This window comes from Myripristis murdjan, chromosome 15, assembly GCF_902150065.1.
Source record: "Myripristis murdjan chromosome 15, fMyrMur1.1, whole genome shotgun sequence".
Classification (NCBI taxonomy): Eukaryota; Metazoa; Chordata; class Actinopteri; order Holocentriformes; family Holocentridae; genus Myripristis; species Myripristis murdjan.
In genome coordinates, this window is record NC_043994.1 from 28,251,413 (window position 1) to 28,264,814 (window position 13,402).

A 13,402-nucleotide genomic window follows, 5' to 3' on the forward strand; every position below is an offset into this window, starting at 1 on the left:
CCTATACATACTATATATATGTGCGGCTGCAGTTATGTCGATTGATGGACACCTACATGCCGTTTTCAGCGTAACGAGCTTCAACACAGAGTGAGTCACCTGAAAAATCGCTTTCTCTTAACCCCCCTCCCCCACGCCCCCACAGTGACATATTAGTTTAGTTTAGTTTTTTTTTTTTTTTTTGGTGACGTGCACACGCCCCCGCACAGCTTTTTAAAACAGCCAGCCGCAGTGGGAGCCTCGGCAGCGGGAGTCTGGATGTTAACGCGGTGAGCTCATGGCGTCAGGAGGTCGGCCGGCGCGAGGTCAGAGGTCGCAAACTTACCGAGCGTGGACTCTGGGAGAGAAAATCATGAGTCAGCGCTCGCCTATACACGCTGCTGCACTGCTCCTGCGGCCCGATTATTTTCCTTGCGCTGCTGCTAATGGACAAAGAAAGCTCCTTTGACGTCAGCGTGGACGGCTGCATCTGTGTGCCTTGGCGGCGAGTTCGCCTTTGATTAAAAAACGATGAGCGTCAGCCGCCTCTGATGTGATGGAGGTGAAGCCCTTAACCCCTTGAATTGATTTTAATGTGATATTTCACTCCGTTTCCAAACACATACGCATGAATATCTTTGTTATGCTAAACATAATCTTCGTCTAAAGGCTGTTTCCAAGCCTTTTCCCTGCTGCCAAGACTAAATTCCTGGAAAAAAAAAAACAAAAAAACGCTTAATTCTTCTCATTTTTTGGAGGATTGTTTTGCATGGAAATGATCATAGTTGAACATATTGAATACCAGCCAAAATATCTGTACTGTTAATGTTTTTTTTCCCCTCTAATGTAAATATACATGTGAAACACTGATATGCTACAAGTGCTGCAAATATAAGCCCATTACACTCCATCCTCTCTACAATATAAAACACTAAACTACAGAGGTTAGTGTCATGAGTAAAAGCTATTTTTTGAGGTGGTGACTAGCACTGAACAATCAATCAAAATATTATCAAAACTGCAATATAACCAAGAGCAATATCCAAACTGCTGGATCTGCATTTTCTAGATGAAATACTGTTATAAATGAAGTATTTGTGCTGCTACAGAGAAGATTTGGCCTACAAATCATCCTCTGCAGATGTAATAAAACATCTTTGGTACAGAACCCAACAAACACCAAGTTATCACAATTTTTGAAGAAAAAAAAAACAAGAAAAAAAAAAAACTAAGATGCAAAAAATGACTGTTGACAATTAAGTTATTAATCATATCATGATTGCCGCAGCTGCCAAAAATATTGCTATGTGATTTTTTTTTTTTTTTTACCACATTGTACAGCCCAACTGACCTACACAATTTATTAAGAAGGATAAACAAAGAGGCTACATCATAGATTTTAATTATAAAGCAATGCTCCAATATCTTTGGCAAAATAGCCTTTTTCTGGTTTGCCCAGACTGAGACAAGACAGCTTAGGGGTTGCTGTATGTTTTTTTTTTTTTTTTTTATCACTTTGATAAAGCTAGGCTAATGACTCCCATAGACTTCAAGTCTTTATGCTAAGCTAACAGGAAATGCTAACCCACAGAGGTGAAGATGGTATCCAACATCTTGTCTCAGTCGAGGTCAGAAGGAAAAAGGGAACTTTGCCCAAAACAGTGGGAGTATTCCTTTAACTTTAATAGTACAGTATTAGTAAAGTATTTTGCTGGCTTCGACTCCATCAAAAGTCTGGAGGCGGCGCGCGGCTGGCTGCTCCTCTGGAGAACAAATTACCTTCCAAACCACTTTAAATTAACCTGAACCTCCCGACTGCTCAGCCTCTGCACACAATTAAGACGAGGCAGCCGACTCCTCCGGGGAGGAGGGACAGACCGTGAAGTGGCAGACTTCAGACGATTAAGTCTCTGAGTAATATGACAATATACTTCTACAGAGGCCTCTCAAAGACAAACCGAGCTATTCGGAGTTCACTGGGGCGTTTTATGAGCGGGGAAAACGTTTTACACGCGAGTTAAAGTTCAAGTCAGTTTGTCAAAGGCAGACCCAGCGGAGAGACCTTCACGTGAAGAAACCCACCAAACTCCAGCCTTTCCTCCGAGTCTCTCCGGCAGTTTGTTTGGCTGTCCAGCTGAGCTACTTTGAGTCTGTAATTGACTGGAGCTGGGTCAATCCCATCATGCAGTGCGTGGCGGAGCCCTGTGGTCAGGCTGCTGTTTACATTAGAGCTCTAATCAGCGTCCCTGGAGAGCCGCTGCAGATCTAGGCCACTGAGCAGTATGGGCCGAGCCGCACCGGCCAGCTGGGAGGGAGGGGCTGCTCTCTGCCCCGCCATGCACACAACCACTCTGTGTGTGTGTGTGTGTGTGTGTGTGTGTGTGTGTGTGTGTGTGTGTTCCTCGAATTCTATCCCTATGAGGCCCAAATGTCATTGCAATGCCATGTTCTGGGGTTTTTCCCCTTGCGTTTTACAAGGAGCTGGTTTAGACTTTGAATTTAAATTTAGGCCTACAGAGTTAAAGGCCGACTATGCAGTTTCAAAGGGCAGGGCACGCCGCTCACATGCATGTTGCATTAATGTAAAGGATGCATTAGAGGGAGAATAAAACCTCTCGGGTCCACAGTCTGACCTCTGATCACCAAAGGCGCTGACGCAACACTTTCAAACGTCTCCGGAATCCAGCGTCTTGATCTCACAAGGCCATAAAAACATTTAAATATGAGCAAAATGCGCTCATATTTTTAGTTATAATGAAGTAAAAGTGTTGTGCTACACTCATGAGGCATGTTTAAGTTGAATTATTTGAGAATTCATTTGCATTCTTTACCATATCATACCAAAGACGAGCGCTCTCCCCTGTGAAACTACGTAGTCTTCTTTCTGCGCTGCACTTCCTACAAGATCACCTGTTTTATTTTGTCGTTGTTGTTTTTGATGCAATTTGAGTTTCTCTTTTCTTTGTCTGTTCAGCCACGGTGGCCATCGCTGCTCATGCTAACTACACGGTTCTTCTTCTTCTGCTTCTGCTTAATCCAAACAAAATGGAAATGTAAAACGCATCACTTCCTGTGCAGCGAGGACGAGCTACCAGACGGCAAATGTTTAGAATACAGGATGGAAAAGATCTATGAAGTGCATATCTGATTTATGAACTCTGTTGTGTTATATCACACAGTGGCAGAGTGGTAAAACAGACATTTAACTAAAAAAAAAAAAAAAACTCAACATTTTGTCCCATTTGCTGTGATGTCCGACACGATAAAACATCTGCCAGCCTCTGACTTTCACCGGCCACCCTCCTCCTGCCTCCACTCTTTATTTACTCTCTATTTTTGTCTCTCTCATTAACTACACAGACAACGCACTCTCTTTCTTGCTCCCTGCCGCCCCCTCGCCCCCTCCACACACAAATATGTGAGCTCAGACTTCAAATTCCTCGGTGCTCAGCTGGCTCGAGGAAGCTCGTGAGAGAGGATGCGTTGACCTCGTAGCCTCGGCGGGTCCCGGGCTGACGCTCCACAGGCGCTCTGACTGACATTAATGCAGACGGCGGCTAATTTCATGTCAGGCCTCAGACGGGGTGTTGGTGCGGCGATAGGAGGGGCGCTCGGTGAAAACCACATCCCTGCTCTGCCAGAGCTCAAAAAGGGATGACTGTAGTCCTATGGATTTACATAGTCTGTGTGCAATAAACTTTGAAGTCATATGCAAAAACTCCGCATGAAAAAAGTATAAGACACGGTTTTTTAATGTGGAATGGAGCGTATCCTAAATATACAGTATCTACAGGTACAATACGTGCTGTTAATGTGTGTTAATAACTGGATTAGGACTATTTTCATTGTCGATTGATCTGTCAGTTATCTTTTTGATTAACGTATTAACAACAACAAAGTCTCATGGGAAGACAAGCGAGCCCAAAGTGATGTCTTTAACCAAAAAACACCAAAGTATCAATTTTATAAAGTTATGAATGGAAAAAACAAAGGCAATCTTAACATCTCAGTGACCTTAGTGAAGCTGGAATCGGACAGTGTTTGGCTTTTTTTTTTTTTTTTTTTTTGATAAATGACAAAAACGATTAATCCAATGTCAAAATTGTTGAATTTTCTGTTAACGACTGATTAATTGAGCATTTGCTTCAGCACTGAAGACCACAAACAACTGTGCGTGCTCAAAATGATGATTTCAGTGCCTATTTTTTTTTTTAAATAAGCAGGTGAGTTGATCGATGGACCCACAAAAAAACTTTCTTATTTACAGCGAATGTTTCCAGCCCAATCATAAACTTGTCTCTCTCACATTTAGGCCCCAGGCGTCCCGCTGATGACGGGCGTGAACAGTGTGTGTGTGACACATGTAGAAAGTGTGTTTGGATGCTCTGAGGTCTTTGCTCACCTTGTCGGCTGTGAGTTCTCGTATCTTGATGATCTGCACCCTGAACTTCATCAGCAGAGCCTCCAGGACCAAACACTTCTCCTTCCAGTCCTCCTGACCCATCGCCTCCTCCCCTTCCGCCATGCCGCCCTGCCACACACACACACACACACACACACAATCATCAGAAAAGATGACACAAACATTGGCACTGGTGTAGAAGAGAGAGAAATCCCCGTTGTCCTTGTTGAGTCTCACCTGCCTCTCGCCCATAGTGGAAGGAGGGACGACACTGATGTATGTGAAAAATATCAAGAGTGTGTGATGGTGTGTTGTGTCCTGTGTGTGTGTGTGTGTCTTGGGGATATCTACTAAATTGTGTCCCACAGCGGTCATTACACCCTTGGCCAGGTGTCGCACTTTGCACTTGTAAAAAGGTATTTTTCTTATGAGAAGCATTTTTTTTTTATTATTGAGAAGCAGTGAACAGATTATTTTAGATAATCTGTAATGAAAAATGTATGTCTTCACACTATTCGACAAACTGAGGGAGACAGGTGATCACAGCTAGAGGTGGGTGGCTGCACACACCATATACTGGTATTCATGCACCCAACACGTATTGTTTTACACTTTACTGAGCACTAACTGAAGTTGGCTATTGCACCTTATATGCTGCCAATCAGTGGCTGCATTTACATGGACCCTGATATTCCACTATTAATTAGAAAAAAAAACGCCCGATCAGAATAAAAATGCAACCATCTCAATCAGAAGAGACTGGCCCGATCTGGAGGAATTTTCAATCAGGTTTAAAGGGCTGGTGCAAACCTTTGACTGTCCGTTCAATAGGAGGATATTAGCACCTAATAACCATGTAAACGGTTTATCTGATTGTTTCTCATTAGGTGAACAACAGGCGTCATGATGAGTTTCTGGCAGAGACAGGAACAGAAACACAGCAGTAGCAAAACATAACCGCTCTGTCGCTGATAACAACTTTTTTTTTTTTTTTGCTGTAAACATTAAATCTTTAAGGAATTGTTGAACTCCATCTTCGAAAGGCTTGTTCTAAGGCTAAAAGTCCAAACCAGCCAGCCAGGATTCATTTTTACAGTCTGATGGACGACCTGATGGGGGCGCCACCACTGGCCATGACATAACCTGGATTATATTCCCAGCAGATTAGTGCCAAAAAAAGCAATATTCTAATCAAATGCTTTGCGGCATGTAAACGCTCGTCTTATTGGATCGCTTTATTCCGCCTGCATGTAAACAGTGAAGCTGGAATCTCTAATCAGAACAATTTCAATCAGGTTGAAGTCATATTGTCCGTGTTGCTGCAGCTGCTGACACCGGCCAGAAAACCGTCCAAAACCCAGGGCGCCGTTGCTTTACATGAGCATTTCTTGACAGGAGTGTTACCGTAACACTCCAGGGTAAAAAGTAGGGGTGTAACGGTTTTGGACCGAACCGGAAAACCTCGGTCCAAAGGTTTTCGTTTTAGAAACTCATTCCGTCTTCCTGAACCTCGGTTCACTTTGGCTTCATTGTTAATATCAGTGAGGATGGACATTATCAAACGGCCGCATCACCGTCGAGACAATAATAACGGTCAAGCACACCCTCTCGCGCTTAAAAACCTCATCACTGAAAATATTACTCCGCCTATATCTTACTGCCTGAGTCTGTGTGGTTTCCATGGTAACACGAAACGTTTCACTGAAACCTGCGTCAAAAGCCGCTGCCAACTTTGTTCGCCTTCATAATGGACCGCTTGGTTGTCGATTTTGATTTATTGGGCGACCTAAGTTTGGATAAACGGCTGAACGAGGAGGACAAGGCAGAACAGAAAAAAGAGAGATACACGAGAGTGAGGAGTGAAGAGCTGGATCAGCTGGAGAGGTCAGGAAATGAAGCCGGTCCGGCCCGGTCAAACGTCTACAAGACGACCTGACAAACACCGGGCAAACACTTCAACTCCTGCTGCTCAGCCTCATTAACAGGAGCTAACGTTAACCCCCAGCTGAAATAAAACATCTGCCAGTGAGTTTATGAAAAGACAGATGTTTGTTGTGGCGCCGACACTGGAAAGCAGTAGCCTACATTTAAATATAACTGTCACGGCACCTGTTAGCTTAAAAATGACTGAGAAGTCGGCAGAACTGTGCAACTACCAGTCCATGAAAAAAAAAAAAAAAAAAATTCCAGCAGATATTCTAGTTACAACATGATTGAGCTAGCAGAGCATTTTTATGTTGCTATAGATAGATAGATAGATAGATAGATAGATAGATAGATAGATAGATAGATAGATAGATAGATTTTTATTGTCATTGCACAATCATATACGTATAATAATGCAACGAAATTAGGGCTCAGTCCTTTCGGTGCAGGGGAGAATAGAAAGCATCGTGCATCTTGCTAGTTGAATAGCCAAGTCCAGTAATAGATGGCTGCAGCCATGTCTCTGATATCAGAAAAAATGCAACAGTCACGGAAACACTTGTTGTTCGTCATCCCGTGTTCGCCATGGACCTGGCGCTGGAAAATGCTGGGAGGCGGCGGCCCAAAGGGCTGTTCTTTCAGCCGTGTCAACGCGCCGGCCCTGCAGCCTCGGCGTCCTCCGGAATGTCCTGGCAGCGATGAAAGTGTGATGTATGTATGTATGTATGTGTGGTAGGCCTGTTTATTTAGTTTGGGGAAATCACGATGTCTGGAAAACATGATAAGCTCAAGTTGGCTGGCTGACAAGGACTAGTTACCGTCAAATCTCATGTATTTCCACTAAAACGGAGAGAATAGCGGCAGCAGAGAGCGAAATGCCCACAATGTGAATACATTTTGATTATACATTTTATTTTGTTGGTAATAGCTGTATAATCGCATTATTACATGCATTATTACAACAATGCTTACCGTATTTCCCCAATTAATCGCCCGGGCGTTTAATATGCAAAATCAACTTGGACCCTAGGCGTTTAAAAGAACCAGGCGGCTGTTCGCTGCAGGCCTTTATTTATTTTTGCACAGGCCTGCACCAGGCCATTATTGTGATGACAGTTACTGTCCAACATATTTACAGTCGGTCGATTTAAGATTACGGTACACCCTTTTTTCTAACGTTAGCTAGCTCTCTTATTTTGACAGAAAACGGAAGTGCCGCACAGTTATTGTGCGGCTAACGGTTTACTTCTGCAAACATAAGGTGATAGCCTTATTTTGGGTTACCTCAATATAATGCAAATAATCGCCCCGGCGGTTATTCGGGTGGGCGTTTAATACGCAAAATGGGTGCAGACCAGTGGCGGATACAGAACATGGCACATGGGTGGGCCTAAAAAATTCTGGATGGGCCTGTTATTTCATTTTGTTTATTTTTTTAGATAGACATGTATAAAATGATATGATGAAAGAAAAAAAAAAAACCTCTCGGTAAACGAGCCGAGAGGTTGTAAACGAGCATAAAATACACGTTGGAAAAAGGACATTTATTTATTTAGTTAGTTATTTTTTTGGTCTTGAATCTGATAGGGTGGGCGAGCTGTCAATCTGGGTGGGCCTACGCCCATCCAGGCCCACCCGTAGATCCGCCTCAGGTGCAGACCGCAGGCGTTTAAAAGAACCAGGCGGCTATTTGCGGCCCGGCGATTAATTGGTGAAATATGGTAGTTCAGACATTTGCTAAGCATCCTGGAACAGTGACATGACGTGCCCAGTCGACCACATTTCAGCCAAAATGTGTTGCAAAGGTCAGCGTCAGAACAAGGACTCGGCGTCTTGTTCAAAAGCCCTTCAGCAGGTTGTCGGTTGCTTGCAGACACGGGGATCAAACCAGACTGTCTGACAGTAACACAGATGATATTATTCAACTGAAGCTGCTGTAATACATGTGATATTTTGTGATAATGCACTTAAATTTGGCTATTTCCATGTGTTTCCCCAACAATTTTATTTATGTCTTATTTATTACAGTCAATTCTGGTTAAGGGCTTCCAATAGGCAATCAGTGTAGAATTGATCAGTTCTCCAATAAATATGTGATCAAACTGCATCATATCCATCACACTAGAGGTGGACGACGGTGGCTGGAGTCTCATTTTTGACAAAACATCCAGTACAAGCAGCAGTGCATCTGTGGGACCCTGATAAGTGCATACATAAAGACAGAGAGGAAAACAGTCAGAAACACAGAGACTCTGTTGTTGTCGTGCAGATGTTTTCCCTGAAATATTCCAGGGCCGGGCCCAGCTGGACCAGGGGGGCGTATCGCTTCACCCCCGGCCCGACAGAACAACACCGCTGCTGCTCCAAAACACCTTGACACCGTCCCCCCTCACGTGGGACAGACTCGCATCACATTTTCCAGAGTTTCTAAAATCCGAAAACAGGAGCTTCAACACAGACAGCGTGTGTATGTGAGAGACAGAGAGAGAGAGAGACAGGTGGAAAGATTGATAAATATAAAGAGATGAGAGAGAGTGAGACGGGTGAGGATGTCTGATGGTGGAGAGCAAAGGGAAGACAGGAGGCCCGGGGCGCTCTCTTGTACAGAAATAACCTCTCATTACCAGCCTGGCCTCCTCACAAACAGACTGCAAACATGTGTGGTGCAAGAGCCATAAACTAGTTTCCACAGGCTTATTTCTGCTGCCTGTTTGCTGTGGCAAACAGTGACTAAGGGGCAGAAAAAAAAAACAAAAAAACATACAACAACTGACTATGGGAGTCAACTTCATCTGTCTTTTTGCATAGTGATGAGGCTTAACATACATAAACTTAAGCCCACTGAATAAAAAATGATATTAAGATATGATAGCTCGATATAACAGCGTTGCCTGACAATCACGAGTCAATATTTGTGATATTTTCATGTTTCATGTTCATTTAAGCAAATGGTGGATAGTTTGTTTAGTTGGATGATACTGTAAAAATGTAAATACATGAAACTAAAAATACTAAAATACCTTGGAAAAGCCAAATCCAGCCCCATTATTATCTTTTTTCCCGCTGTTAAACCCTGTGTAATGTAATCTGTGCCCACACAGTGATTTCCTATTCGGTTTATCACTATCCCTGTCACTTCCGCTCGTGGGACCATTTTCCATCATTCTCACACTGCTTTTTCTTTTAAACGTCTGATTCACAACACTGTCCAGACCGCACACTTATCTCCTGATTCAATACCGTCGTGATACCTGGGGGCCTATACGATTTAAGTATTGAGACTCGACAAGTACTGCGATTCGATATTACGATTTTTATTTGCTGTTTTAAAAACTAGACGGTGGGAAAAAGTTGAATCATACACTTCCACAGACTGTATGTCAAGAGTCATATTTCCCATAACAATGCATATCAAGTATTTAAGCACTTTCTACAAGTATTGCAAGTATTGAATTATATCAATTCAACAATTTTAAAAAATCAGCTGAAAAATCATAAAAAAAAGAACTGCAATACTTCAGTGAATGGATATTTTTCCCCACCCCTACTCACACAGATCCCTGTAATCACTGTCATGGTCTTATAATATTCCTGCAGGGATTTAAAAATGTCCCTGTGGTTTGAAAATGACTTCAGAGCAGTTTACGGCATCTCTCTGACCTCCTATATTCTCATCACAGTGACTTACAGTTTTGTACGTATATATTTGTACAGTGTCCTTAATAAAAAAATGTATTGTAGGCTTACTAAACTTTACTTGAATTTGTGTGTTTGTAAGTGGGGCCACCAGATCCTATGAGTCCATTAGTCCACTTTCTGTATGACTGAGGACTGATTTTATTTCTCTGTGCTCTCTCTCTTGTCCATCCAGCACTTCACACTGATAATCGAGAGCATTAATGTCCAATTCACCTCTGAACCCTGATCTCTCTCTCTCTTTCTCTCTCTCTCTCTCTCTCTCTCTCTCTCTCTCTACAAAGGGCCCAGGCTGTGCTGCTGGTCCGGCCTGCTGACCTCAGAGCCTTAAAAGCGCCATTACTCACTGTTTCTGTGCTGCAGATGAAGATTTATGACGCTTATGAATAATCCACCTCTCACTGGAAAAATGAAGCATGATCAAGGCCTCATGAATGGATGAACCGAAACTGAGGAATTAATGAATTTCTATTTTCTGAGCCCTGAAGAGAAGACCAGGACAAAACTGACATAGTTTATTATAATATCCTCTAAGTTTATAGAGACCATATCATACCTTTTCTATGTTACTTTCTTTTTTATTTCTATGGTGACTTCTAGTTTTGATGTGATATAGTATTTCTAAACTGAATAATAGGATTACTACAGTTTTAGCTTTTAGTAGTGGAAGAAAGAACTGGATTTAACATTTAATTTAAGACACATACACACTAAAGGGCCTTTTTTGTGACGATTCCTCAGCACTCAAACAAATCAAAAGTGACTTTGTGAATAATGTCAATCTGGATCAGACTGTATCCTCATCCTGACTAATATCCTCAAGAAAAAAAAAAGTTGAAATAGCTTATTTTGCGATTAAATAATCTGTTTCACCTCAGTTTACTATCAGACAACTGCCAAGTCAAAAATCACGATTAAAATGAGAGATTTAAAGGCCAGCTTGTTTTCTAAAATGTGTAAAAAAAAAAAAAAAAAAAAAAAAAAAGACCATCTTGGTGCCAGGAAAACAGTGTCATGTAGATTTATCCAGCCCTCCTCCATCCCCCCATTTAATAGAAAGCATCATTTTTCAACTTTCTCGACTTACCCTTGAGGAAATTTGATGGAGGTGAAACGACGAGAGCGATTTTACGCCATGTCGGCTCCAGAGTCCGTGTGTTTCTTGTTATTCCTGCGAAGCGAAAAAAAAATCCTAGCTTATGAGTAAAAACGATGAATTTCTCTCTTTCCCACAAGTTTTCATTTCAGCTCTCAGGGCAGAAAGTTAGGAGACGCTTGCCCTCGGTGGGCGTGGCTCCGCCTCGGCTCGTCCAATCACACGCTTAGTGGGCGCGGCTATGCAAATCAACAACGCTTCAAAAAGCCTAAAGTCCATTTTTGATTGACGTACAGGTTTAGCCAATGAGAAGCCGGAGCGCCTATTCATTGTCAAAAACAGACCAATCATTTTAACTTCACGGGGCGGGATTTTAAACGCTCAGGAAATGACGTTTCACACGTGCAACATGGAGCGTAGCCGCTGCGCCAAGTTAGCGAGTACAAAACCAGAAGTAGAATAAATTACCTTCACAATAAAATTACTATAAACTACAAATCCCACAAGTGAGGCGTGAAAGACACCAAATCCACTACTAACCTACTTATAAAAATTAAAATATATTTTGAAGTGCCAAATTATGTTGTTAAATAAACGTAAATGATATTATATTGTATTGTTTTGTGTGTGTCGTTTCGAAAGTGTTTTACTTTGTAAGGCGCCTACCGGAAGTCGTTATTTTCACGGTGCTAACTTGACGCTGGTCAGTGCCGCTAACAGCTGAGGTAGAACTTCACGTTTTGTGACTGTGAATGCTGCTCATATTTAATTTTACACTTTTATAAAGTCGCTTGACTCTTGGTGAGTGTTTCATGGGCGTCGCTTTGTTTCCAGTGTTTTTCTGACGGTGTAGTTTTCTGTGCAGCGGTGGCCAGAGGAGTTAGCAGAGGTAGCTAGCCCAAAGCTAACAGCAGTGAGGGCAGAGAAAGTTAAAACAGCTGATAATAAACAGTGTGTGCGTCTTGGTTGGTGGGTGATATACACATAGAGGAATAAAAAAAAAAGAGTGCGATAATTTGCTATCACAGTTTTGTCATTTAACTAGTGCTTTTCCAGAGCGACTTGCAGTGAGGGAGGATGTTTACTGTCTTGCTCATGGGCCTCTGGGGGGGATTGAACCTGCAACCTCCTGCACCCTGCAGATCCCCAGTGTCATGTGCAGACTGAGATTTCGAAATTGGCATGTTGCTCATTGCTCTGGGAGTACTCCCTCTGATAAACATGCGTGCAAACGTCATTTAATTAATTTAATTTAATTTGATTTTTTTTTTTTTTTTTTTTTTTTTTTTTTTTACTCTTGACTTAGCCATGGCATTTGATTGGAAACTGGATTGAATTTTCTGTGTTCGTCACACAGGGTTGAGTCATGGTGGTGAAAAAGAAGACAGCCAAAGTGGAAGCTGTGGTGTTGGACCAGGACAAACTGGACAGGCTGATAGGTGATGTGACTGGGCTGTGGTTGGGATGAGTTTTCAGGGTACAGAAAGGGCATAGCATGGTGCACATTTGTAATTTCTTGTGTGTTTTTTGGAGTGAGTGTATTAATCCTCTGTTGTGTGTATTTACTGTACTGAGCTACTGGATTTCCTCTGGGATCAATGAAGCATCTGTTTATCTACGTAGTTTGTCCTCTGCCATCACCATTTGTGGGTTACTGCATCATTCTCCTGAAGTCTGAATCAAGCCTCTGCATGAATACTCAACTTGGATTATAGCACGTTTTGTGATTGGACATTGACTGTGTGTGTGTGTGTGTGTGTGTGTGTGTGTGTGTGTGTGTGTGTGTTTAGCATCCCTGTCTGTGGATGGAGGACAAGACGGAGTCAGGCAGCTTGCCCAAACCTTACTGGCCTGTTTGGAGCTCGCAGAGCCGGTGCAGCAGATCCAGCTGGTTAAGAAGGTTGGTGTGGATGAACTGATCATTTGGAGGCATGAAAAATATGACCTCCTTGTATAGATTCCCGAAATCTAGATTTTAATGAGAAATGTGAGGGGGAATCATAAATCATCTCCGTTTTTCCAATGTAATAGCAGTGTGTTGACTTTATGGATTTAAAACTTCATCAAAATACCATTTTTCATTAATAATGTCTGTGTCCAGTATTTATTTGACTGACTGTGATATGCTGTTATCATACAGCAGACTGTGTGATCAGTGGTTCAACATATCAAAAGCAGCATCATATAGGATTTGTGCAGCAGCTCAGTATTTATGGTCTCTTTTAAAAGCTGCAATAATTGAAATCACTAAAAGAAGGACTGTTTAGACTCGACTGTTAAAAATGTGAAATAACCATGTAATT

The 13,402-nt window shown here is 42.2% G+C and overlaps 2 protein-coding genes across 2 annotated transcripts in view; one reads left to right on the forward strand and one right to left on the reverse strand.

Annotated features, from left to right (window-relative positions):
* Positions 1–11,220, reverse strand: part of plekhh2 (pleckstrin homology domain containing, family H (with MyTH4 domain) member 2) — a 51,332-nt gene extending 40,112 nt beyond the window's left edge. Inside the window, exons 1-2 of the mRNA XM_030071387.1 lie at positions 11,091–11,220; positions 4,382–4,510 (exon numbers count right to left, since the gene is read on the reverse strand). Of these exons, the coding sequence (XP_029927247.1) occupies positions 4,382–4,504 (123 nt within the window). The 5' untranslated portion in view covers positions 4,505–4,510; positions 11,091–11,220. The remainder of the gene's footprint in view (positions 1–4,381; positions 4,511–11,090) is intronic.
* A 553-nt stretch (positions 11,221–11,773) lies between these two features.
* The window catches only part of thada (THADA armadillo repeat containing), a 122,474-nt gene continuing 120,845 nt past the window's right edge, over positions 11,774–13,402 (forward strand). Inside the window, exons 1-3 of the mRNA XM_030071385.1 lie at positions 11,774–11,900; positions 12,457–12,538; positions 12,890–12,999. Coding sequence (XP_029927245.1) covers positions 12,466–12,538; positions 12,890–12,999 — 183 coding nt within the window. The 5' untranslated portion in view covers positions 11,774–11,900; positions 12,457–12,465. The remainder of the gene's footprint in view (positions 11,901–12,456; positions 12,539–12,889; positions 13,000–13,402) is intronic.